Below are 26,437 nucleotides of genomic sequence, written 5' to 3' on the forward strand. Positions count from 1 at the left end.
CCAAGGATGTTTACAAAAAGCCAGTTTTAATTTTCACATGGAAGTAACTGTATGTTCTCTGTTTAATTGGCAAGTCTTTGTTCAGAGATGTTGGAAGTTCACAGTCGCAGTTTGCCCTACCATTAGCTGGTAGCTGTGGAAAGGAGCTGTTCTATTCAGCCACTTAAGCCTAAGTGTTTGAAGCCAAAGAATTATATAACACCAGCTGAAAAATGTTAATGCTGAAAACAAAGTTGAAAAAGAATTGGCAGGGCAGACCAGCAACAATTAGGTATTTTGGCACAGGTTTTGAAAAACCAGTTTGAAGGGAAAAAAGGATTTTCTTTCTTTAATAAATAAAAAAAAGGAACATTCAATTTATAAATTCAAAAATTGGTATTACCTATTTGTAGGGCCATGCAGAGATGGGTTAATAGAGTTCAGTTCAATAATACAAATGGATAATAACAGTCATTAGGTTGTCCATTAAATGCCATTAATATGTCCATTAAGTACCAAAGTCCGACAGCTAAAACATTTGAATTTTTTTTTAGGCTAGATCTTCAACCCCTGTATGTGATCATAACACCTTTTACTTTAGTGGGGCTAAACAGACATCCCAGGAATTTATCTGGTCCACAAAAATAGTAAAAGCTCAAAGGTGAAATTTTGGTGAATGACATAGACAGTGATTTAGGTGCAGGAAGATATGGAAAACCACAGGCAGGTTCTGCATAAGTGGGAACACCCACATGGGCCATAAATGTTTAAAAAGGATCTATGCTCTAACTAGCTCTTCCCTGTGCAGAGAACTCAAACTGCAGTAGCTTTCCTGGAATAGGATATATATTGGTGCAATTAAAACTGACAAAACATTAAAGTTATATTACTCAAGCTTCTGGCCATCAGACGTGTACACATATATACTTTGATACCAGGCATAATTCAAGGTACCAAAACCAGCCTGTTGCAGTGTGTGTGTTTGTGTATGTCACCCTTTTGTCACAGCCTTTTGATGTGTTCAGGGATGTTGCTACACAATTTTTGAAGGAATGCTCGGAAATGTAAGAGGAGGCATTTTGCTGGCCTGTAATACAATACAGCCAGGATACAGTATTTTATTTTAGGCACTGAAAGATCAACTGTTTGTTTTCTGTTTGACAGGTCAACATGGTGATTGGCATTTTGGTATTTAATAAACTTGTTTCCAGAGATGGAATCCTAGATAAAAAACTCAAACACAGAGCGGGGTAAGCAACAACTGGGTTATTTTAAAGCATATTAAAATTTTATCACCAGTTTTCAATTACAGATACTCAACAAAATTCATTTGATTGTGCTGTGAACTTTTATATCAGTGTTACAGTGTTTCTAACAGATTCCATTAATCTCAAAAGCTGCTGTTGCATTATCCTGAGGGAATGCAACTAAAAAACTAAATATAACAAAACACAAGTACAACAGTATTAAGTTAATAAGAATAAGGATTTACAAATCTGAGCAGAGGTTTCACAAGATGGTTACATGTGTAAAGCTGTTGCAGTTAGCATAACAGTTTTGTGAACTGTGTGTAGGGAAGGGACTGAATATTTTTGTCTAGCAGTCAAATTTAATTACTATGGCAGGAAATGTTATTTATTTGCATTAATAGTTATAAATAGTTATAAATAGTTATAAAATGTTATTCTGCCATTTTGACTATATTAAGAATTTGCCTTTGTTCTTGCATCACATAACATCTACATAGGTGTATTTTCTAATTTAGTGTAAAAGAACATCAAAGTAAAAATATTCCCTTTAGTTTAAGAGTTTAAAAAGAGAAAAAAAAGGTAAATGTGTCTTCTTGATTATTTACTTGTATTTACACAAAAATTCTGTTTCTTATCAAGAGAAGAAAAAATTATGACAGTGGTGGTATCAGAAACTGTTCTACAGTGGGTGACAATGAAGTACTGCAGCAGCAAACCTAGATTCATTGCATGTTGGAGAAAAATGTTTCACAACTTCATCATCACCTTCCAAATGCTTATGAAAGTGTATTTAAACTTTGCATAATGATATTTTACAGTTGTATTTTCTAGTATTGTATTTTGGGCCAGGTTGTAGCTTATGTCCATCAATATCTGTGTTTCTAACAATGATAAATGATGGTATTTTCATTTTTCTGTGTATTGCTGCTATGGGCAAAGTTATTGCAGATTCACTTTTAATTATTTTCAAATTACATTATTACATGTAACTAACTGTAGCATTCCTAATAAGTTTGATGAGTACACTTATAATAAATACATTAGCTGGTGTGATTTGCATTTCATATTAATGCAATCAGGTGTTTCTGGCTTTCAGTTCTTCCACCATCATTTTGACAAACATGTACCAAACCCTGTATTTTTATTTCTTCTGTTTTCATCTGTTTTCATTAGAAAGTATTAATTTCATAACCTTACTTTTGTCCACATTGCTCCATCAACATTCTGAGCTCTGTAATAACACTAGTGAAATCCAGACTATTATAAAACTACCCAAATTATTTCAAAAGTAGCAATGACTTCAGAATCACCAATTCAAATTCACATATGCTCTAATTTCAGTGATATAAGGAGCTGGAACAGGTTTAGCTTTGTAAATTTTGTAGGGATATTCCAACATAGATTTAACTGCTTTTGCTTTTTTTCCCCCAGCTACTCAGTTGTAGGCTATAGAAACCTATTTGCTTATACTTTATTTTCTTGATGAAACAAATAACTCGCTTTCTAATTGTACAACTTAGTAAAGAGATATTTTATTTTAAAATAATCTATCTTTAAAGTAAATGGGTAAAGAATCACAGATTGTTCTGTTAGAAATAACCCAGCTATTTTGGGAAAATATGTAGATACCCTAATGAGAAACAATCTTGTGTGATATTATGAGATGGTGGCTTAGCAACAGCATCCCTTGATACTATTTGGCAGATGAAATCTCTCAAGTCATTCTTTGGGGCATAGAAATTGGTTCATCATTTGATCTCCTCTAGAAAGGTGATGGTCACTCATTCCTCAAGTATCTTTTGCCAGCCATTCTCAGGAAGGCAACTTCATTCTTCCTGGCAAACATTGAACTTATATTTGTCAAAAGTTCAGTCAAATGTTCAGTCCTAGGATTTAAAAGAAGTGAATGGGGCAATGTGCACTAACTCCAAATGCTTTTTATCACCTTAATAAGCATATGGAGAATCAACAAGTGGGAAAAAATACATTGATGGATCTCAATCACAACCTCAATCCTTTTCCTGGTAAAAGAGGAAGCATATGCAAATGCCGAGGCTGAAAATTTACATTTGGTTTACACGCACATTAAGTTCTATTATAATTTGCAAGATCCAGAGCAGTTTTGTAGAGGTGAAGAGAATAATCCAGTGTAATAATGCTGAAGCACTGCTAGGCAAAGACAGAAAGTATTTTCACAAGCTTAGTTTATATTTACCCAAGACATTTTTCTAGTTCATTCTTAAATCTATAGTTTTAATTGGTACCAACTGATGTGGATTCACTGAGTTATTTTCTCAGCCCAAAATTATCTTATAAAATGTCTTGGTTCTCACTGTTTTCTTACAGAAGAAACTGCCTTTTTATAGGAAATACACTTTGCACTTTTTAATGGAAAATCTTCATTTTGTTTTTCAAAGTGGAAAACACTGGAGTTCAATGTTGATTTGGACAGTATGTTAAAAGTCTTGTGAGTGCTAGGTTTGGCAATAGCAAAGAGTTCAATTGGTTGAAATACCTGGGAAAAACCCCAAAATGTTACTTATTGTCACCATATTGACCAGTTTCCAGCTGGGAATAAGAAAAACATCCTTCCTGTTGCTATGGTTACTCCTGTTTCTGATAGCAGAAAGAGCAGGAATAGGGAAAATATTTATTTAGTTGATTTGAGAAGTTGATTGCATGCTGTATGAAAAACTTAAATTCCAGGTTTTGTCCTTTAAATCTTCTGACAGGTGCAGAGGTACAATTGTCTATACAAAATGCTTTGAGCTTAATGCTTGTGTACTGTGTTGTATTAAAAGGCAAAACAGGTCACCCTTTTTTAGTTCCAACTGATACTTATTTCATCAGATTCCATATGTTTCAAGCCCTGTATTCAGACCTTCACATGACGGGAATAAAACCATTCCAGATATTAGTGGGCCATGCAGATCACTAGTAAAAATCTGTCTGTACAGAATGGACATACTGATTTGAGGCTTGAATAAATTTTGCAGGTTTCTTTCCCTATTAATTTTCTGTAATGGTCCATAGTTCACACTTCTGTTGTAAGTGACCTGTGTTCTCTTTCTCAAGCATGTTGGGATGCCACAGTCTTTCATCAGGTCTGAATAGAGGGATTTCACTTTGTGTGTCTATCCTAGCACGTGCTTATGTTTACTTCAGTGTACTGGGCAGTTTTTGATCACATTTGGGGCCTTTTTTAGATTATGTGGAAGAAATAGAGTTTGCATGAAATTAAGCCCCGTAACATTAACATGTAAAGCTAACAGTAATGTAAAGTATGAAATACAGTTTTGCAACAATATAGAGCATTCATCTTGAATAAGTCTACTTACTTTTTCTGCATGACGTCATATTTAAAAGCTAAATTTCAGTAGCAACGTTTTTTGGTGACAATTCAATATTTTGTTCTTTTTGTGGGTGTTCTGTTTGTTTGCAGTCAGATGAGTGAGCCTCATAGCGGTTTGACGCTCAAATGTGCCAAGTGTGGAGTAGTTTCAACAACAGCTTTGTCAGCCACCACCGCCAGTAATGCCATGTTAGTCCTGATCATTTACATCTTCTTGTTACAAATCTTATACAGTGCATGTGAGACAATAGTTTGATGATGACAACTGTGTTTGCTAACACTGTATAAAGTGCTAAGCACATTTAAATACTTTTTTAAAAATTGCAAATGTGTTTATTAACTGAATACAGGATATTCTTTAGAACGTAAAGTACAACTGTTACAATTCTTGTCTATGATTTTCAAGTTAAATTGATAAAGTGACATCCTTAAATATGTTTTATTGAATGGTGAGCTTATAATATTCTTTTTCAATATGCTGCTTTTCTCTTTTTTTCAATAGGGCATCCCTTTGGAGCTCCTGTGTGGTGCTGCCACTTCTAGCACTGACTTGGATGTCTGCAGTTCTGGCCATGACAGACAAAAGATCAATATTATTTCAGATACTTTTTGCAGTATTTGATTCATTACAAGGCTTTGTTATTGTCATGGTCCATTGTATTCTCCGAAGGGAGGTGAGAAATGGCTTCCCAGTTTTCCAAAGGGCTGTGCTCCTGTTAATCTCTCAACTGCTCTTTAATGTTATATACAGCTTGCTCTGCAGAAATATATTTCATAGAAAGAGAAAAATAATTTATGGTGAGATGTATAGGAACAAGTGAAAGAAAAAAAGAGAAAAAAGGGGAAGAGAGGGGGAAGATAAGTTAATTCCAAGTGCAAAATATCAGTATAAAACTTTACCAACTTAGTTCAAGGTGTCTTTTAATCAATCCCAAGTACAGTTGATTTCAAAGTGTTAGTCTTTCCCAACAAGTACAGGAAAAGATGAACATAAATGCCCTTCTGAAGCTCTATCAAAAGCTATAGATTTTTACACTCTCTAAAACAGGATCAAACGCAACATTTTTTCAGCTTATGCTGTCCCTGAAAGAGGGCACAAGGAGATGATGTGTTATGTTGGTGAAGATCTACCATTTCAGATCTACAAACTCAGGTACACACTAAAGTTATGGAGACAGCAAGGATGAAGACAGATGAGTGCTGTGAGAACAGCAAGGACTAGCAGTACCCTGGCCTGCCCTTCACAGCTCAGTGCCACCTGCCACAGGATCCATCACCACTGAAATCTGATGGCAAAGCTCCTACACAAGTGCTCTTTAATCTGGCTCTGGTGATGGCTTCTCTAACCTGCCTAACCTGCTAACTAACCCCACATTTTATTGAGATGGGTTTGAGGGCAGTAGCATAAAGCTTTGTTGGCAGGTCTGTGGTAATGGGGCTCTCCATCAAAAAGAAGCAGGTGGAGCTGGATTGGAGAGTAGTTCCTGGTCCATGGGCATACCTATGTGCTAGTCATTTATCAACTTCAGGGTATTTACCACACCTGTAAACCAGATTATAATGTCCAGCATATTTCCCTGGGATGGGCAAGAGTTATTAGAAAACCTCAGGACTAAAAAATAACCAAGGAAGATGTTTCAAGAAAGGTTTATTGTCAATGCTGAGTGAGGAATCTCACACAGGGGTTTCCCTTTTCAGCACTGACAGCCTTTAAAACTGAAATTTGGTATATTAATGAAAATAATTATGAGTGACATAATTTATTCAATTCTTTCAGCATTGTGCCACTTTGCATGAGATTTATAGCACTATCCTTCACAGTATGCATATGTGATTATCTTATCAAATAATGATTTTTTTAATTTTTAAAGAAAAAATCAGTGTCTTGCAAAAATTAGCACCTTACATTGTGCTGATTCTTTCTCACTTTAATCACTCTGTCAGGAGCAATGAACTTTTGTATTTCTTGGTTTATCTCATATTGGAAGGGGCTTACCTCATTTAATTCCTTTTCTTTTTTCTTCCTTTGACTTTTCCTTTTATTTAGGATAAAAATATGTGCAGAATAAGAGATAATACTCAAGAAAAATCTATTTTATGTAGAACCGTCTTGCAATCCCCTTATTTTCTTTAGCAATTTCTTTCCCAATATGATTTACATCTGGGAAAGAGGGTAGTCTCATCTGTAAATCTGAAAGCGCTCATTTCATATATTCTTTTAGTATAATGATAAGACATTCCATCTATTTTTAGTAGAAAGGATAGTGGTTTCATACTGGTTTTCCTCACTGTGAAATTTTTGTCTTTAGTTTTAGGTTTCGTCTTTAGAAAAGAAATCCTTTCTTTAGGTTTTTGTGTAGGAAATCAGCTAGTTATAGTTTATTTTGTTCACTGCTTGTTTAGCAAATCACACACACATATATTTATACACATATATGTGTATATATATATATATATATATATGTATATATATATATATGTAAAATAACTGCAAAGAATCATTACTCTGTTTAACAGCTAACAGAAGTTACTCCAGCAAGTCAGCCTTAGCAGTTACACATCACAGTTCTAACATGGAAATTGTAGAAAAAAGGCATTTTATAAAGTAACTAAATAATCTATTTGCATGGTGTTATTAAAAAATTACCTTATGAGAAGACTTCCCAGTGAGGCCCAGAAAGCACCAAGGTTTGAAAAGGTTCTGCCTTATCAAAATGGAGGAGGTGTTTCTTCTTCAGCCATGGCAACTTAGTCAGAAGTAAATGTACAGAGACAACTTATTCACTAGTCAGTAGATTATGTCCAGCCAAAATGATGATAGTGGTGTTTGTGGAAGACAAGGAATCCAAGGTATATTGCTAATTGAACTCTATTTGACAGAAAACATTTAATCTTCTTTAGTCCTCCAGATTTTAATTGCAAACTCGTCAAAACACTTGAAGAATTATTTAAGGTGATATTTTTCATATGGGAAAAAAAATTCATAGGAATTTCTTCAAGAAGCACAAAGAACTAAAAGTTGATGCTCTTGAATCAATTTTTAATTTCAAACTTATTTGGTTCAGTTTGTAGCAGCACAGTCATAGTTGTCTACTACACAGAAAGAGATGTAAGTCCAGTAAGTTATGTTTCAGTCTGACTCTGGAGTCTGGCTTTCCAGCTCCAGAGACCCTCAGGTGAGTACAGACCAAGAGAGTGGCCATCATGCAGAGTGGGCAATGCCATCTTTGCATTGCACATGGTGCCTCCCAGCTGAAAGAATAGTCTGGTACTTTTGGTTGTCTGCAAAAGCATTTAGCTCTGCCAGTGCCTGTCTAAGAAATCCTGCCAGAATATTTGTCACTCTTGATGACAGCTAGAAAGCTATCTCAGTTATAGCCTAAAAGATTGATCTAATATTTATAGCATGCCAGCACAGGCAAAACAATAATTCTGACTGTCAGGGGGAAAAAATTTGGGGAGGAATATATCTCCATAAAATTCAAACAAAGAGGACAGCCCTGCTTTACTATGCCTTTATTGTCATTACATCACAAAAAGAGACAGACTTCTACAATTATATATAAAAGCCCCCTTTTTTTTCTCTTAGTTGTATTAATATAAAGATAAATAATGGAAATGTTTGTTACTTTCTCTAACACACTGTACTGAAGACCTTTTGTGACAGAAGCTGCATTAGGAAGCCAGGGATTTTCACCAACTGAGATGTACAACTGGAAGAGGACTAAGTGATGTGTCATCTATTTCTGTTCACCATCAATTCAGTGTCTTTTGGGAAGGCACTAAATCTTTCTAAACTTCTATTTCCTAACTTCTAAAAAGAATATGATGCTTTTTAAGCATAAGACCTTTCATAGACTATTTGGAAATTTTGGAAGAAAAATGCAAAGTAGTTAGATATTATTGCTTCATTTTGCCTTCTTAGCCCAGGGAGCCTTGAGTTGTTCTTTTTTTTTCCCTCACCTGTTTAAACACCTAAATGGGCATTGGAAGATGGTGATGGATGTGTCCCAGAACGATACAAGGGGTCAGCATTGAGGCTTATCTGTCTCAGCAAAACAGTTTGCCTGATCTGCTTGAACACAAGATGCTTTAAAGCTGATTTGAATCACACTTAGTAACTTATGTTAATGCTGGTGATGGGAGGAACCCACATGTAATTTTTTTCTTTAGCTGTGCTCTGCAGCATAGAGAGCATTTGGATTAAATTCATCGTTGGCGTCTAGAGCCCACATTTCAGAATTGCAGGAGAAAAATAAAAAGTACATGAGTAGGGCAAGGGTAAGTTATAAAAGCTTGGAGCTGGTTACTGTTGCTAAGGAAACCACTTCCCTGGTATCCGCACGTTCATCACATCTGTCTCTCCTTCTCTGCCCGGCTCTAAGAAAATCTTGTAACTTGATGTTAAAAGGCAGGGGGGAAAACAAGATTATGTTTCAAAGTAAAATGGAAAGACAGCACAGTCTTTACACACACAAACAACAATTTTGAACAAGCAGTTTAGAAGAGCAAGTTGGAATTTAGAAAGTTCAACCATTTTGATTCTGACTTGGGTGAGGACATCTAAAAATTGAAACATATGTCAGTATCCTGGATAATGCTACATTTTACATTCTGTTAACATGTTCAGATCATATGCTGCTTGCACTTCAGAAGCATTGTAAGAAACAAACATGCACATTGAAGAGGATGCTAAAATCAAGATTCACTGCTTTAATGTAGAAGGCACTGAAAGTATGACATGAGATTCTTGAGATCTCTACACCTATTAGAACTGGGGAACCTCCATGAACAAAGAGTCCCAAAAATTAGGAGGCCCACTGTACAGAGTGGAGTGAGATAAACGGAATGTTCTGAAGTAACAATGCTTTGGGGTCAAGTATCATGTACCTGGAGATGAGATTCAGCACAGCTGGGGATGCTTTGAAGGAGGCATTTTTTATTATATTTTTTGTCAAATCACTGTGCCAGTGCTTATCCAAGAGTATAAAACTCGGAAGTGTGACCTAACATCAGCATTGACAAATTGAGAGAAGACTTGGATTAAATTTGCAGCAACTGGGAGGTGCCAAATTAAATTAACATCAAAAACATGGAAAACCAAAGCAAGTGTAGTGACCTAAAATCACAATCTGAGTTTCAATGCAGCACACTCTAAATCACAACGTGTGGTAAGTCTTGGTGTTTTGAAATCAATCCAAACCTTCCCACCTTGCTTCATTCTTCTTTCTGCCCTATTTTTGACTCCCTCCACCTGCAACAGTCTCTTGTCAAGACTGAAAAGCACTTCTATTCATTTAAGGGTTGAGCCCTATAAAAACATGCTTTCTATTTAGAATTTTTTTTTAATTTCATTTTTGCTTTTGTGATAGCTTCTAAATAACTCACATTAGAATATCATACATTTAAAAGGGACAGATTCTCACCAGCAGCAATTATGAAATATCCTCTTCTGTTGTTCACAAAATGTCCATGAGTAGAAGACAATTTTACCCCTTTTGATTATTCTGAATAAGACATCATGTAATTTTTAGAAATAATAAATGGAATATCGTTTTTTATAGGCATTTCATTCATAGTACTTTTGTATTTGAACAAGAAACTGGATCACCCAACCAAGTTCCTGTTTCCCAAGTCACATCTTGCTTTTGTATTTTCAAGAAATCTGTCTATGTGCAGAAAGTCCACTTTTCTTTGCGTGGTCTCATTGAAGATACTTCTTTCATCTGGAGAATTTTACTCCTAGAAGAGATGCATTAGATTCCCTGTACAGGGAGCTAAGGATTATTATTGGAATCAGTAATATCTTTCAAATAGACTTATTCTTTAAAGTACAATTAGGAGATTACAATAATTGTTGAGAACTGATTTCAGTGACGGATTACAGTAGCTGGAAAGAACTGTCTTTCAAGAATCATACATTTATCAAGAAGAAGAGACACTTTATCTTGCAATGGTTAGCAGTATATCTATTAATCCTGTTATCAGAGGTCTACCAAAGTGAATAAGACAAAGCCAAATACTATCACCAAGACAAATGTGGCTTAAATACCATATAATCACTGTCTAGTAGCTCATTCTGGCCATACATAAAACTAATTCTGTGGTATGATGTGATAGACTGACAAATTTATAGCAGACACAAAGTATAAAAATGTATAAAATGACAGAAATAGGCATTTATGTTTATTGCCTGTGATTTATGAAGTGGGCTAAAGAAAAGTCATACATCATATTCCATGTGATTTAATTTAATCTCTACCAGGAGTCTATGATGTTTCACAAGAATCAGTATAAGATATTTTTTTCACAGGTTCAAGATGCATTCAGATGTCGGCTAAGAAATTGCCAGGATCCAATCAATGCAGATTCTTCAAGTTCTTTTCCTAATGGACATGCTCAAATCATGGTTAGCTTTTATTTTCTTCCTTGACTATAAATTTAGTGTTCCTAATAGAAATAAAAACTTACTGTATTGTATGTGGCAAGTTTGCATGGCTGAAATATTAACACCGAAGCAAAAGACTGTTTAGGTAATCATCTGCTTGCTTAAATATCTTAGATAGTTTTAAATTATTGGTGTGATTATTTAGTGGAGCACAGTGAGTTAATATCTTCCACCAGTGTTCTTTAGGACAAAAGAATCTCATAGGAGAGAATAAAAAATAATTTAATAATATATTGTGACTTTTTCTAGTGTTCTGTAAGGAGTACTGATGCATTTCCCTTCATGTGGTCTTGAAAAATGATCTCAAGATAAGGAGAAAGTGCTAGACATTCTACAGGGGGAATCTCTTTTGTGTGTTAAATTAAGAGACAGTGAATTTTGCTAATATTATTTGGTAATGTATTAATACAACATAATGGTCTCTTCACTCTGAACACCAGTTTGTCATTGACTATAATGGGGTCAGAATCAGGCCCTAAAGACGTGCAAGGCTCAGCAAGAATGCAAGGTACAGCAAGCAGATGCCTTCAAAATGATGACTCAAAGAAAGAATTTAATGTTTGGATTTCACAAGCAAGAAAGAGATCAGTTTTACTGAACATTTAACATGGAATAAACTTCTTGTGAAAATAAGAAGAAAAAGTAAATAAATTCTCTAACAGAATAAATAGTTTTGTTTAACTAGGAAAAGTGTGCTTTGATTTCCAGCTGTTAAAACTATTTCGTGCATAATGAAATAAATAATAGCTGTTTTCAGGGAGTACAAAAATTTTATATGACTACATTAATAGAAAGAAATGACAGAATTTTCATAACATAACCACTTCATTTACACAAATTAATGACGTTTCAAACAGGTTGGACTATTTGAATTACACTTATTCACAGTAATTTTTGTTGCAGGATATTTTTCATACTTCTTTTCATAACATTACCATGAAAATCTTCCTTAAAGAAGATCCTTTGGTGAGATGTAGAAGTTATTCTTCCATATATCTTAAAAACTATACACTGTATCATTTTATTAAAATTATATACTCTACTTCCACCCATATAATTTTATTTTTTCTGGTCAGGCAGTATACTTTGAAAACCACCCAGTTATACTTTAGGAAACTTTATAAAGCTCTGCTGTTGTAAAACAATACACTTCACCTTCTCAGCAACAAGAAACCACTTTTAACAGACTATGACCCTGTAAGTAGGACATTTTAGAAGTGCTAGTTGGCAAAAAGGTATTGTGGTTTATTTTTGAATTATTAATGGCTGTTCTGTTTCACTGTTTCTTGTTACAGACTGATTTTGAGAAGGATGTAGACATTGCTTGTCGGTCAGGTAAGAACATTGAGAGAGTATTTAGCCAACAAATAGTCTTGTACAAGTTCCTTGTGAAGTGAAAGCCAGAAGAATATTGGGGTTTAGCTGTTTGTAGGAAATATTTATTAATTTAAACAAAAAAAAGGTGAAAAATATGTCACTTTGTGAATACATGATTTAATTGTGTTACTAAGGCCATTAACTAGAATTGAGCATTTGGAAAGTAGTCAGAGGTGTGACTGTCTATTAGAAAGCAAATAGTTGTGGAAAGAAGATAATTCTTAATGCATTAAGCTTTCCTTCCCAAACATACATGAAAACATCATTTTACTTTAACAACAACAAAAAAAAAAGTGTATCTTAACAGATGTGTATATGAAGGATGCATCAATTTGCTTTCATATTAAAGAGGGTATGTTTTTTAGGACTCTAAGTGAAATCAACAATATTTTAAGCAAATTAAGTTTTATTCCACTTCAATGAGAAAAGTTGCAGGTTTTTAAAAAATATTTCAGTAGTGTGATCTTTAATCAGTTGGCTATGTTTGTTTCCATATATTAAAGACAACACATTTTCAGCTATTTATTTGCCAACCTTGTTTAAACAGTGCAGTATAAAATGCATGACTAATTAAACTCTACGGAAATATTTTAATCTAGGAGATATTTCCAAAGGACAGTTTTTCCTAGGAAAACAATCTTGCTTAAACACCCTCAGTTTTCAATAAAGGGAAAGAGAGAGAGAGAGTGTGTCCTCTCTATGGGGTGAGTCAAAGCAGAAGCCTGATTTAGCTGTTCTGCATCAGCCACCTGAAGGACACTTTCTCTTCACTGGCTAAATGCAGAGCCAAGAAAGCTGATCTCATTAAGCTGAAGTTTGAGTTTCCAGTCACCCACCTTTAAAAAACTGCCAGTTGAGTTTATTGCTATATAGAGTTAGTTCTTCCCTACAGATCAGTTTTAATATGCACATGTATTTTTGAGGCATCAGGATAGGGCATTGTAACACAAATGCCTGTGTGTCACCATCCAGTGCAGACAAAAATCCAGCATTGATCCATGCAATTCCCACTTCTTTGCTAACATGGCTCTGCAGTACAGAGGGCCTTGTCAGAGGTGTCCTAAAGGAGATTGAATGCTGTTATGGCCAGGCTTTACCTGATAAACATTTGAACTCACTTTCTGATAATGAAAAATATAAGGATAGCTCACTGATTGAAATGTCTGAACAAGTATCACTGGGAACGATAAAGCAGACACCAAATTCAGGTATTTGTACACTGTTGTTTGAAAGCAAATTATTATTTTCATAATGGAAAAAAATGAGAGTTAGTTTAGTGTGAGGAAGGAGAGTCCGATGTCTTATGAGCTGCTTGCTGTGGAAAAAGGCAGCGAGCTGACAGGCAGGTGCTGGGGGATCTGGGTCATCAGAGCCCTTGGGCAACCAGAATAGATGCAAATGTAAAACCTAGATACTTGAGTCTGTCTTTCTGTCTCAGCCCATGAGCTGGGTTTTGTTGTATAAAATAGCACTGGTGTGAATGAAAATATTTTCAACCAGGACCAGAAAATCCCTGTAGGCAGCTGGAATAAGCCCAGTAATCAGTTACTTTAATTGTTTTCAACCCTTTTTCTTTCATTACAGATTTTGGATTATAGACTTACTTTTTTTTTTAATTTCTTTTTTTTTGTTTGTTTGTTTTTGTTTTTATTTTTTGTAAGATGAATAATTGTGATTGAGTAGATGCTTTGCTTTTGAAGCCATTCTTCAATGCTTTTGGAAATTTTAAATTTTATAACAGGATTAGTAACTCTTACATGTAAACCTCGCCCCCAAAAAAATCATTGAATGTTGCAATGTTGCTACAAGTTTGACCAGGAAGGTCTAGGCCTGGAACAGAAGTGGATTATGACTGCTATAAAACATGTTTATATTCTTTATAACCTTTCCAGATACAGTAAAATATTCTTTCTGATACCAATGGAATTTCTTCCATTGGTATCAATTCTTTTGTCACTTTAACTTAAAACATAATTTAACAGAGAAGAGTTTTTAAAAGTCAGTGAAAAGGAACATTTAGGAGTTTAGGAACACATGCTCATAGTTATAATCTTATGATAGGTCATTACAATGGATTGACAAAATGATTCTGCCTTACAATCTGTTTGACATTTTCCAGAAGGTTATGTGGAGTTAATAATGGCAGTAGGGATGTCATAGTGTATTTTTTTGGAAAACTTAATGAGTTCCACATGGCAGGCTTGTGCTTAAACTGTAAGTCACCTAAAATCTATAGAAGTCAGTAGGAGCAAATGAAGTGGTTTTAATTCATATAAATGACTGAAGCTAGTCAGAGATCAGTGTCAGTTATACATGGTAAATTAAGAGGACGAAAAAAACCAACACCACAGAAAAGCTTTTCCAAAAACAATATTTATAACATGAAAGTTAATAAGTGGAAAGAAAATATTTTAGAAGATGCACTGTAAAGGAAGTACTGCTAGATAAAGCCACAAGAAAAAGCAGTGTTAGGTTGATATGGTTTCATGCTGTAAGAATCCTGTTCTCTGGCCCACAGTTCTGCATAAAGACATTGGACCTTGCAGAGCAGCCACTATAACAGGAACACTTTCTAGAATTTCACTAAATGATGAAGAGGAGGAAAAGGGACCAAACCCGGAAGGAATGAGCTATTCAACCTTGCCTGGAAACATCATCTCCAAAGTCATCATCCAGCAGCCAACAGGTCTCCACATGCCTATGAGTATGAGTGAACTGGCCAATCAGTGCTTGAAAAAAGACAACAGCGAGCTGCGGAGGACTGTGTATTTATGCACTGACGATAATTTGAGAGGCGCAGATATGGACATAGTCCATCCTCAAGAGCGGATGATAGAGAGCGACTACATCGTCATGCCCCGGGGCTCAGTTAATACCCAGCCATCCCTGAAAGATGAAAGCAAAATGAATATAGGCATGGATACCTTGCCTCATGAAAGGCTCTTGCACTACAAAGTTAATCCCGAGTTCAATATGAATCCCTCAGTAATGGACCAATTTAACATCAATTTAGACCAGCATCTTCCCACCCAGGAACATATGCAGAGTTTGCCGTTTGAGCCCCGCACAGCAGTGAAGAATTTCATTGCCTCAGAGCTGGATGACAATGCAGGATTATCAAGAAGTGAAACTGGATCCACAATATCAATGAGCTCTTTAGAGGTCAGTGGTGCATAAACAAATTGCATGCTGTGTTGTTCTAATTTCATGATAAGACAATAAATTGTGTCTTGTGTCTAAGGGGTGAAGCTAATGTTTTAATTCAGTGTAAATTATTGTTTGGGATCATACACTGCTGTTCATATTTCTCTTATTATCAGAAGTGTTTATACCTAGAAAACAAGACTAAAGTTTCAGAGCCAGTCTGTATGAAACAATATAGTTCTGGAGATTTAACATTCCACACGACTGCTGAGGATTTCGTGACCTACCAGGTAAAGTCCGCTGGAAAATTCTGTGTTGCTATGAGAAGAAAAACTATTCCTGCAAGATACAAGTGCTAATCATTGGCCCTACCTGCAAGCACATGCAGTTGAAAATATTTGCCATTTTGTTGCTGACAATCATATCTGTCTCCGATATGATAGGTCTGATTCTGCTCTCATTGGTGTAAATCTTGGATTCTTCTATCCAATAGTTCACCATTTACTGATTTATCTTTGTTTGCATGTGCATGCAGGCATTGGTACAACTGATGTGTGCAATAGGTACAGGTGGGCTTCGTGTGGACTATCATAGATTCCAGTCAGATTGCAAAAGTGAACTGAAAAGCCTTTAAAAGGCTTTCAGTTTTTACTACAATCTGTCTGTGGGATTTAAGCATTTTCAAAGTGAAAACTATTGAAATAAATGGTTAAGACCTAAGCATCAAATACTGCCATTCTTATTAAGCTTTTACCTGTGAAAGCCAGGAGTGAGTTGGAGTTTATTTCATACTTGGACCTCCTTAAGAACTGGGAATACATTTCACCAGCACATCAAATGTTGGGAAACATGGCATTTTGTGGGGCAGAGAAAGACAAATAAGAAAAACATGGTAGTCACTCATTCTCTGTAAGAAGTTATGCATGGGAAAAAAGTCTACTTTATTGTGCAAACTTGAAGCCATTAGTTATTACTCTACAATGTTTAGACCCATCTGTATAGGGAAGCAGAGACTCAGCTTTATTTTTCAATTTTTAGATGCAACTGTAGCTGATACTTCATAAATGGTGGATACTTAGGGATGTTTCTTTTAAAATGGAGTAGAAATTTTATGAAAATGAAGTTTTATGAAGAGTTTGGGCAGCAGATCCAAATTTAGATTCTTTTTAAGAGATATCTTTGCAGGGCTTTGAAAGCAAAATATTTTCCGTGCTGTTTATATTGTGTGTGCACTACAATAAGTTTTTACAAGAGTTGATTTAACTTAAAATTTAATAGAAAATGACATGTGTGGATCTGCAAGGAATCAAAAAATATCCATGTTTTGGTTATTGTTAAAGTTAATATGTATAATCTTGAACAAATTTTCAAAATTATTTCTAAAAGATAGTTTAAGTGCTTGCCCTTTCAGTGCTCAGACAGACAGGCTCTTTCAAAGCAAGTCTCCATTGTTAAAGAAATTACTTCCCTCAGTTCAGGTATATTAATTAATAGATCTTAGGTGGTGCACAGGAGTTCTCAAATTTAATGCAACCCCAGAAGCAGAATAGCTAAGGTCACCTTCCAGCAGTATCCTCTCCCAGCTATCTACAATGCCATCTTTCAGATAATTTTTGTCAGATATAGAGGCTTAAATCCAGCCCAGCGAATATTAGACATAGGGATATGTGAGGAAGAATCATAATTCTTTGAGAAGATGGACATATGTGCCACCAAACCCACTCTAAATAAATTTCTGGTGATGCCTCTTTTCCTCCACTGGTGACAAAGTTCATAAAGGACACCTTTAAAAAAAAAATCAGATCTTAGTTAAGTTGCAAAAATTGTGACAATAATTACTTCATCGTACACAAAATTATAGTTCCTGACACCACTTTGGAATATAGGCCTGAAAATCAATCAGTATAATGTACTGCTCCTTTAAAGTTATTTTTCTAACTGTATTTGTATGATATTTTAACTCTACCTCTAAGATGGGATATAGACACAGAATCTCAGTCACCATTCTGTATATCATTTTTACACTCAGGAGAGACTAGTAAGTTTGTAATAGAAAATGCAGTAAAATATTACAAGATAGTAAATATGTAGCTTCTTCTACCTTGGGAAGCATACTAGGCTTAGCAGGCTGTATTTTGGTCCAGGAAGCCAGTTACGTTTGTAAACCTCATGAAACCTAGCATAATCCCATGTATTAGGAAAAAAGCACAGATATTAGGGTAGATCAGAAATGAAAGAAACTGTTTTGGCTTTTCTGTCTGCCTTTGTGATTCCCAACATTACTTGATGAGGATGTGCTGCACTGAACTGAAGATAGGAACATGAAAGAAAATTGTATGTAGAAGAAAATCAGAGTCACAAGCAGATCCTGATAAGCAGATCCAACCAGATAAAGAATGTGATTGTGTTTTTACTGTGCAGGTGTGTAAGAAGCACGGGTTGAGGCAAAGCCCAAAATGTTACTGGCTGGAACTGACCAGCTGGATTAACTTTTGTGGCTGCCTTAAACAAAGTAAAAATGGGAAGGCAAGGGATTTTGTTTTTTGGAAGATTGCAAGACTTTTCAAAAGACAGGGCTTTGTCAGACATTATGGAGCAGCAAAACCTGCAGCAGGACATTGAAGATCACCCTGCCCACCTCTTTCTTGATAGAACATGACCAGACCAGCTCTAAAGGAGAAGATCTGAGCAGCAGAAAGCTTCCCCCTCCTATCAGTTTGTAGCTGGAACACAGCTACAATATCAGCACAAAAAACTTATATCCTGACTTCTAACCCTGAAGGGAAGATCGACCAACCCTACCATTAAATATCTAAATGTAGACATTCCCCTTCTGAAATGGAAAAAGAGCGTTTGGCTCTTCACATTTGGCTCCCCTATAGAGTCAATTGAAACAAATAGCCATTTTTAGGCCACTTTTAGACATCTGCTCCAGGATGAAGTAAATTACACCTCAGTGCCTGTGTCTCTTTTCAGATTCCATAGGGGAAGCCAGAATGAGTAGTTCAAACACAAGCATCAAAAATGTTGGTGTCCTAAATTTAGTCAGATGCAACCTACTGTTTGTCACAAACTTTCTTCTGAAAATTTTATATCTATTTTTTTTTCTGAAGGAATTGCTTAGATGTGAACAATTAAATGCTTTACTATGTCTGGAGGAATTTTAGTTTGCAAAAGATAGTTTGAGGATGCCATAATATTTACATACAAGTATTGCCCAGATAAGTATAAATTTAAGGATGTGCAGATTCGCAATGTGCAAATTGGTGATTTTTATTTTATTTGGTATGCACCCAACAGTACTTATGTGATTATAGGCACAGGCAGGCATATTAGCACAACACAGAGTTTCTGAGGAGGACTAATCAAACATCTGGTTAATCTCCTGAACATTCCTTATATGCATGGATTAAAACTGGCTTTGCTACCTTGGCATCAAAGTGGCTTGTGGTATGCTCCTTCAGTTCAAAGTGTTTTGATTTTAATGAAGAGAACACTCAATACAGTCTTTTGGAATAGTTTTTGTTTTGAAAATGTACACTGAGTGTTGTTCTCATTAAAATGAAATTACTTTGAAGTGAAGTATTGCATTCCCAGACACTTAGATGCAGAGGAAAGTTAGGAAGTTTAAATATAGAGGAAGAAGCTGCTCTGGGAAACATATCTGCAGGAAAAGTAATTAATCTCTTTTTATTGAGCAAAAAAAAAAAATGGATGAAGAAGTAGATACCAGTGAAGAGACTTGCATTGTTAGCTTTGTGGAAGAAGAATGAACGGTTCTTTGAAGGCAACTATGGTTAGTGTAGTGTGAGCAGAAATGGAAAAGAGACAAAGACTAAAGGAAATTATAAAATTAAGAATATGCAAACACAGGCAATAGAAACATTTATTAAGGGGAGGTGGGGTGGGGAAATGTCATGTGCTTTACAAGAACAGGAAGGAAAGGACTTCACAAATTGTCACATAAAAAAACTGGAATTCTCTTTCCAGACTCTTATCTTCTTCATTTTTCTGTCTCAGGTTCTGCTGTGAGATCTTTATGTGTAGTAAGTTGATTGTGTGACCAAAATAATCTTTCTGTACTCATTTATGAGAGCTCTTAATACATTCAAAGGCAGTCAGCTCTGTAGGTCCTTGGCCAAATCACTGACAGGGGATTTAAGGGAGAAAATACTGTTACAGCTGAGAAAATAAAGGGATATGTTTAAGACAGAGAAGTGCACAGAAAAATTAAAGACAGGTAAAGATAAAGAGCAGAAAAAGATATTAAAAAAAAAAGGTGGGAAATATGGCAGAAATGGAGAAAAAACAAAATGAAGGTATTAGGAAGAATGAGATGAAAACAGCAGGGAAGGAACAAGATCTAAAATAATAATATAATCCCCAAACCAGGAAAAGAGGGGGGAAATGTAAAGTTAAAATAGTCAATCTCATCAATAAAGTACCAGAGCATCAGGCAGAAAAGAAAAAGCAAAATGTTGTGAAGTCATTTTGACATGAGAAGTAAAAAAAAGAGAGAACAAAAATACAGAGATGAGCACCACAGGAATTTCTTCTTTATCATGTTTCCACATTGCATTTATTTTCAGACATTCTGTACCTCAGATTTCTATCCCTCCCATTCCTCATTTCATTCTTCAATAAGCTGTGGAGACAGCTCTTGCCAATTTTGTGACTCTCAGTAAAATGAAGTCTAGCCCTATAACAACCTTCTCTTTCTTTCACTTGAGTGAGGAGGTCCCAGAGTCCTCTGACTTCAGAAATTGATGCAGCTTATTTTCAGGGTATCTTACAGAAGTGGGGTTAAAATCAGGCAGAGTTTATTGTAGTAATTGAAGATGGGAAGAACTGAAAGTCTTGTAAAATGCAGCAGATATTGCAGACTTTATATTATTATTGGCTATATAACAAGTGCTACATTTTCTCTCAAAGCATTCAGAAACACAAAACAAGTGGTCTTAGCTGATTGAGTACATAAATATGCAGGCTGCCCTATAAAAACAGGGAGCAGCAGGCCACAATTATTTGCCAGAATACTTTTAATGTGATATCTTTGAAGTTATGTTTCTGCTGTGTATTGGCATACTAAATTTGCTAGTGTGTTTTCAGGACTTAAAATACCCACATTAAATTCTATTTTTCATTAAAATTTGCTGGCTTTATGTCTAGCTCATGTTATGAACTAGTAGCCAAAAATCTTCTATTCAAAACTAGAGTGTTTTTCAGTTATATATACACAAAAGGCATTTAAAATCAAAAACACCTCTCCATGTTCCACCTTTATATTTCTGAGGGCCAAGTAAGATTTCTCTTGACTTTTGTTCTGGAAAAAAATCCTCCTCAGGCTAAGATCTTGTGTGTCAAATCTCATCTCAGAGCGAATTATAAACTGCTGATAATAAGACTTTATATTAATGGAAGCATGGTTATAGCCCTCTCTATAATATGGTATCTCTGGTTTCAATTATGCTTTGCACAATGAAATATATCTTTAGGAGTATCTGATGTAATTAATCAGATGGTGGTGTACTGCAGAGTAGAATAAGGAGAAAAACAGGCATTTGTCATTTTACAGACATGGAGAGGGATTTTATTAGTCTTTAAGTAGGAGCAGCTCTTTCCTGGTGCCAGCGGATTAGTGTGTGCTGGTGTATGGAAATTATTCTTCAAAATTCTATTTTTGTCCCTCAGCAGAGTCTAAAGTTGTTCTGGAATTACACAGAGAAGCTATACATGATTAGCACAAAGTAAAATTGATTTAAAATAAATTACTACCACAAATCTCTTTCCACAGAGTTTTATTTTGGCTCTGGCATGAAGGGTAAGGGGTTTTTTCTACATAAAATGGGTTTTATCAATTAAGATTAAAGAGCCTTAGAAATCAGAGATGGAAAAAATCTTGTCAGGTCATCTTTTCTATCAATGCAAGAACACTCTACAATATATTTCTCTAAAACATAGTCAAACTTCACTTTCAAGATTACAGTGAAGAGCTTCCACTCTTTCCCTTAGTAATCATTGCATAGTTACATAAACTTACTTTTTTTCCCAGTTCTGATTTTTTTCAGGTTTTTCCCATACCAGTTTTGTTTATCAGTTTTTATATCTTCTAAAGTTTCCGTACAAGCTTCTTCCAGATAGAAAGTTACACAAATCTACATCACTCTTTTATGCTTTCCTCCTAAAAGTACTTTTTGCTGCTACTCTCCTCTGAAATTTCCCCAGTTTGTGGGTAAGATTTGGCTGCCTACAGTGTAGAGCAGCAATGCAGAACTGTCACTGGAGTTGACAGAGAGGTCTATCACACCCTTACCTGCTTAAATTTATCCCTTTTTTGTAGCATTGGTAATTGTACATGGGTTGCAGCCTACCCATACCACTCATTTTTTTCAGAATTATATCAGCTAACTCCCAGCCACTGACTAATTGCATGGATATTCAGGTTTTTATACACTCCTATGGATGCTACACACTCCCTTTATTACTGACTTTTGCAGTTCTCCAGCATTTGGGGCTCTTCAGCTTAGACAACAGATGAATGAGGAGTGAATAGGAAACTGTTATTCATATCTCCTATAATATCAAAAAGAGGAACATCAATGAAATGTCAGAGGGATAAACAACATCATTTCCTTTGTCATGTTTTACATATTTAAATTGTGGAATTCACCACCCCAGCACATTTTAGATTTCAGAATAAGCTCCTCCCAAGGAAAATCTGAAACTACTGAAGACTTACAGAAGGTATTGTGGTAGAAATGTGATTTTATCCTTGCCCTTCTCTATATCATTCCTGAAACATCATAGCAGGTCAAATACGAAATAGTTAATGAGGCAAACCATAGATAATATCCTTTACAGTTTTTTGTTATTTGTATTCTTTTAACATTAATACTCAAGTGAATCTCCAACTAATTCTTGGGGAAAACCCACCAACTTCCAGTGTAATTTTTGTGTTGCTAAAATAATTCTCAGATTTGCAGGTGCATAAAGGGAACAACTTTTGGAAAGAAACATATTGGTGTGACCAGTTCAGCAGCTCATTTGACACAAGGAAATTTCCCCCCTTACTACAGTCAGTTGTCTTTTGTCAGTTTAATGTGTTAGAATGAGCTAGATGGTTGAGTTCTGAAAGCATTTAGGTGCGTGTGGAAAACGTTTTCGTCAGCCAAAAAAGATTTAACATATAAGAGAAAAAGAATATGTGCAGTCACAATTAATGCAATTATTTTAATTGCTGGTATACATCATACAGAAACTAGGACAATTGAGTAAAATTTCAACTTCCAATTGAGACTGAAGGGAAACTTCTTCATCCTCGTAAATTTCCCAATGACTTCATGCTTCTGAATACGTTCCCCCTCTCAAAAAATAACACTGCTGTCATTTCAGGACAATGACGTAGGGGACCTGCTCGTGTACCTTGTGGTGTCAGTGACAATATTGCAAATAACTTTCCATGGTTCAGGATCACATTCATAACCAGAATCCTTTGGTTTTCAAAACTTGCAGAACTTTGCTGTTCCTGTGGCAGTTGTACACATTTAATGCTTTATGCTCGGGCAGCACTTGTGCTGTATTTCATTGTATGCAGCCACACAAAAAAACGTAAAGCAAAGCACAGAACTATACTATACTATACTTCCTTATTATATAAGTTTAAAATAATTGTTTTTGTGATATGTTCTTGTTGAGCCCTAGAAAAATCCTCACTGAGAAAAACCTGTGGTATATGACCTGTTTGCTCATAACTGGTGTGAGCTAACAGCAAAATTGCAATATTTGCCTCTCTCTGACAGTACCACAACTGAATATTTTGCAGTCTGTTAGTTATCTATTTTCACCATGTAAACAGTGATAGAGTTGTCTGGGTGCAAAACCTAATAATCCAGATGCCAGGAATATTTTAACAGTAGTCAAGCACTCAAAGCAATATACAAATGTTTCAATTTTACAAATCACAGTACCTAGCCAACTGAACTTTTTTTTCCTAAATTTGCTATATTTTTACTTAGGATTCAGTGGTATCGGGTTTATTGCTGAACTCTAACTTAAAAATAACTTTTTCAAACATTTTTCAAAGTTACTTTGGTAAATTTCACTGCATTATCTGTGGTACATGTTTCTTATTTTGTAGCCACTGAGCCTTTTCAGTGGTAGATGTGGTCTAATTGTACCTTAAAAGTAGATCATTCCTCATCACAAATGCATAGATTCTCTTTAAATCAGGCCTTGGTGATTAAAGATAGCTTCTCCAAAGCTTGTTTTGTTGGTTGTTTTAACTTAGACTGTTCTTTTATAGATCCTCAGAACCCTTTAGGCATCAGAGTGTCAACAGTGTTGCAGTAATATTCCTTATATTATTGTGGATTGGAGCATTAAAATTTTACTACAAAACCAGACAACATGTCACAAAGCGGTATAATCAAGGGCTCAGAGACCAAACATCTTCCACTTTTTACAGCTGGAAGACTTGTAAAATCATTCCTTTCAATTTCAGGAAAACAAAGCAGCTTGCTAAAACCTGCAGGTTTGTTAAAGAAAATAAAATCAAAATCAGAAACATTCTTCCTCTTGACTTAGTGAGTTTGATTCTTCTTCACTGAAGAAATTAAAAGCAGTGTGAAAAGGTTCCTTCAGTGTGACTTAAAGCCATCATAACCTATCATAAAAATTAGGCTTAAGCTTCAGCAGCAAGCCTTTTTGGGTTTGGTAGTACTTTTTTCTTCTTCAACCCTCCTTCCTGAAGATGAATGTATCTTTTTTTTCATTCTCAATTTTTTTGCATTCTTTTCAGCTCTCACAACCTAGCTTCTTCTTTCTATGTCTCTTTAATCTATTGCAAGCCATTTAATTTCCAACTTTAAAAGAAAAAAATATCTTTTTATCTCTTCTTTATAATATTTCTGCTTCTTTTTGATATAATTTGACTTTATAATTGATTTCTTTTTGGATCTAAAAAATTCTGTGCTAAATAATTTGTAACATGTCTAAGCAATCATATTCTGTTGCATTTTATACAAGTGATTACTTCACTAGTAAATCATTCTTGCTTTATATCAGATGCTTTGAATCAAATTTGTCATAAGTTTAAAGCAAAGTCATTGCTTTCTCCATTCAGATTGCCATTGCAAACAAACAAGCTGAAGCTATGCCTTCGGCTTGATTTTGCTGTCATTTATTCCATGAAAATCAATGGAGTTGTACCAATGTAAGCCTGATGTAGAAAAGAATCAATTTCTGTAAACCTATAAAAAGTCTAAATCATAGATATGTATAGGTACCTGTGTAAAAATGTATAAATATATTATGATAATTTTCAAATACCACAGAAAGTATAGAAATATTTTATGCACCAACAGGTTCAATTGCATGCAAATAACATGCACATTATGCATCCCACTGAAATGCATTCAGGTTTATTTCAGAGAAAATATGATGATACTGGTCTAATAAACTATGCAAAGCCACACATTACTCTTAAATTATCAAGATAAAAATCTCTTTCTTACAAAATACCTAATATATACCTGATAGGAAAAAAATAATGTTATTTAGACTCATTAATATTATTTGAATAGTCCCCTTGTTAATAAAACCTCTTTTTTCTTTTTTTTTACTGCTTAATAGAGAAGAAAATCACGTTATTCGGACCTTGACTTTGAAGTAAGTTTTACTGAATTATTCCTGAATATTAAAAAGTATTTTCCTAAAAGTAAATGTGAAGTGTTCATTTTAGCAGATTTTTAGCCTTCTGGCTTAGTAAATGCGATAGGGTTGTTCAATTGGTACTGTACAGAACATGATGAACAATTCATTAAAACTACTTTGGTGCAACTTGTTTGCAAAATATTCTGAGATCAGACTGTCATATTGCAATATTAACCATCATTATTTCAGTTTTTAAATTCTTTGCCTTTTCATTTTCATCTGGGTTTGGTTTTTTTGATTTTTTTTCTCTTTTTTTTGGCTGGCTATCTACTTACTGAAAAAGAGTGACACTTTTATAGGACAGGCTAAATCACAGCAGAAGTTTGCTTTGCTCAAGAGATTTTCAATAATTTCTTTTATCTTTCTTCAATACTACTTTACTGAAATATAACTTTCACATCCAAATAGTGATTATGAATGTGTCAAATTTTGAATGACGTAGTGCTGCAGGTGTCAAAGCTCATGGATCACATGTTATATAAAAAATTAATTCATGTAAGGTTCTTTAGGTTGGATATGCATAATTTCCGACTTAGATCCTGTCAAGTGAGAAGGTTTAGTTGTGTTCATTAATGACCATTTTGTTCTCAGTCAATACGATTAAGTCTCTTAGAGGTTTGTTTGAAGTTTTCTCTGATTTCTACCAGAAGGAATACAGCAGTTAGTTTTCAAGGGCCTGTTCATAATTTGAGGTTTTCACATAGGTTGTCTATTCATGCATAGAAGTAGTTTGATATAATACATTTTGTGTGTCTCCAAAGAAACTGAACAAATTGTGGGCTAAAGTTTGAAAGCCTGTGATCAGCGCATATCAACCATTACTCAAAAACTCCCCTGTTTGCAATTACCCTAAATATGCTTTAGGATAAATGCATAGAAAGGAAGAAGAAATACATGAAAGAATAACAAAATTCTGATGAGCAAGCAACTCTAACATTACATTCAGTCAGAAGTTTTTTAACTGTAGTGATATAAAGAATTCTAAACTTAAGTGGTTTTGTCATTGAAAAGTAGAAGTATTACAATGAGAGCATTCTCTGTGGCAACAGATACTAAAACATTCTTCCTGTCACTCAGGAACATAATCCAACACCAAGTAAGCACCAACAATATGGTACACATTCTGCTCTCAAGAAACAGGATTCCTCATTACATATTTTTTCTTGACTCACATGG

At 35.0% G+C, this 26,437-nt stretch overlaps 1 protein-coding gene across 1 annotated transcript in view; it reads left to right on the top strand.

The window, feature by feature from the left end:
• Nucleotides 1-26,437, top strand: part of ADGRB3 (adhesion G protein-coupled receptor B3) — a gene marked incomplete at its 3' end in the record, with an annotated part of 439,964 nt that overhangs the window by 404,280 nt on the left and 9,247 nt on the right. Inside the window, exons 23-29 of the mRNA XM_084203695.1 lie at nt 1,144-1,229; nt 4,672-4,770; nt 5,084-5,255; nt 10,895-10,990; nt 12,325-12,364; nt 14,925-15,568; nt 25,181-25,216. Coding sequence (XP_084059821.1) covers nt 1,144-1,229; nt 4,672-4,770; nt 5,084-5,255; nt 10,895-10,990; nt 12,325-12,364; nt 14,925-15,568; nt 25,181-25,216 — 1,173 coding nt within the window. The remainder of the gene's footprint in view (nt 1-1,143; nt 1,230-4,671; nt 4,771-5,083; nt 5,256-10,894; nt 10,991-12,324; nt 12,365-14,924; nt 15,569-25,180; nt 25,217-26,437) is intronic.

Source organism: Fringilla coelebs, assembly GCF_963513975.1.
Source record: "Fringilla coelebs genome assembly, chromosome: 3".
NCBI classification, from domain to species: domain Eukaryota; kingdom Metazoa; phylum Chordata; class Aves; order Passeriformes; family Fringillidae; genus Fringilla; species Fringilla coelebs.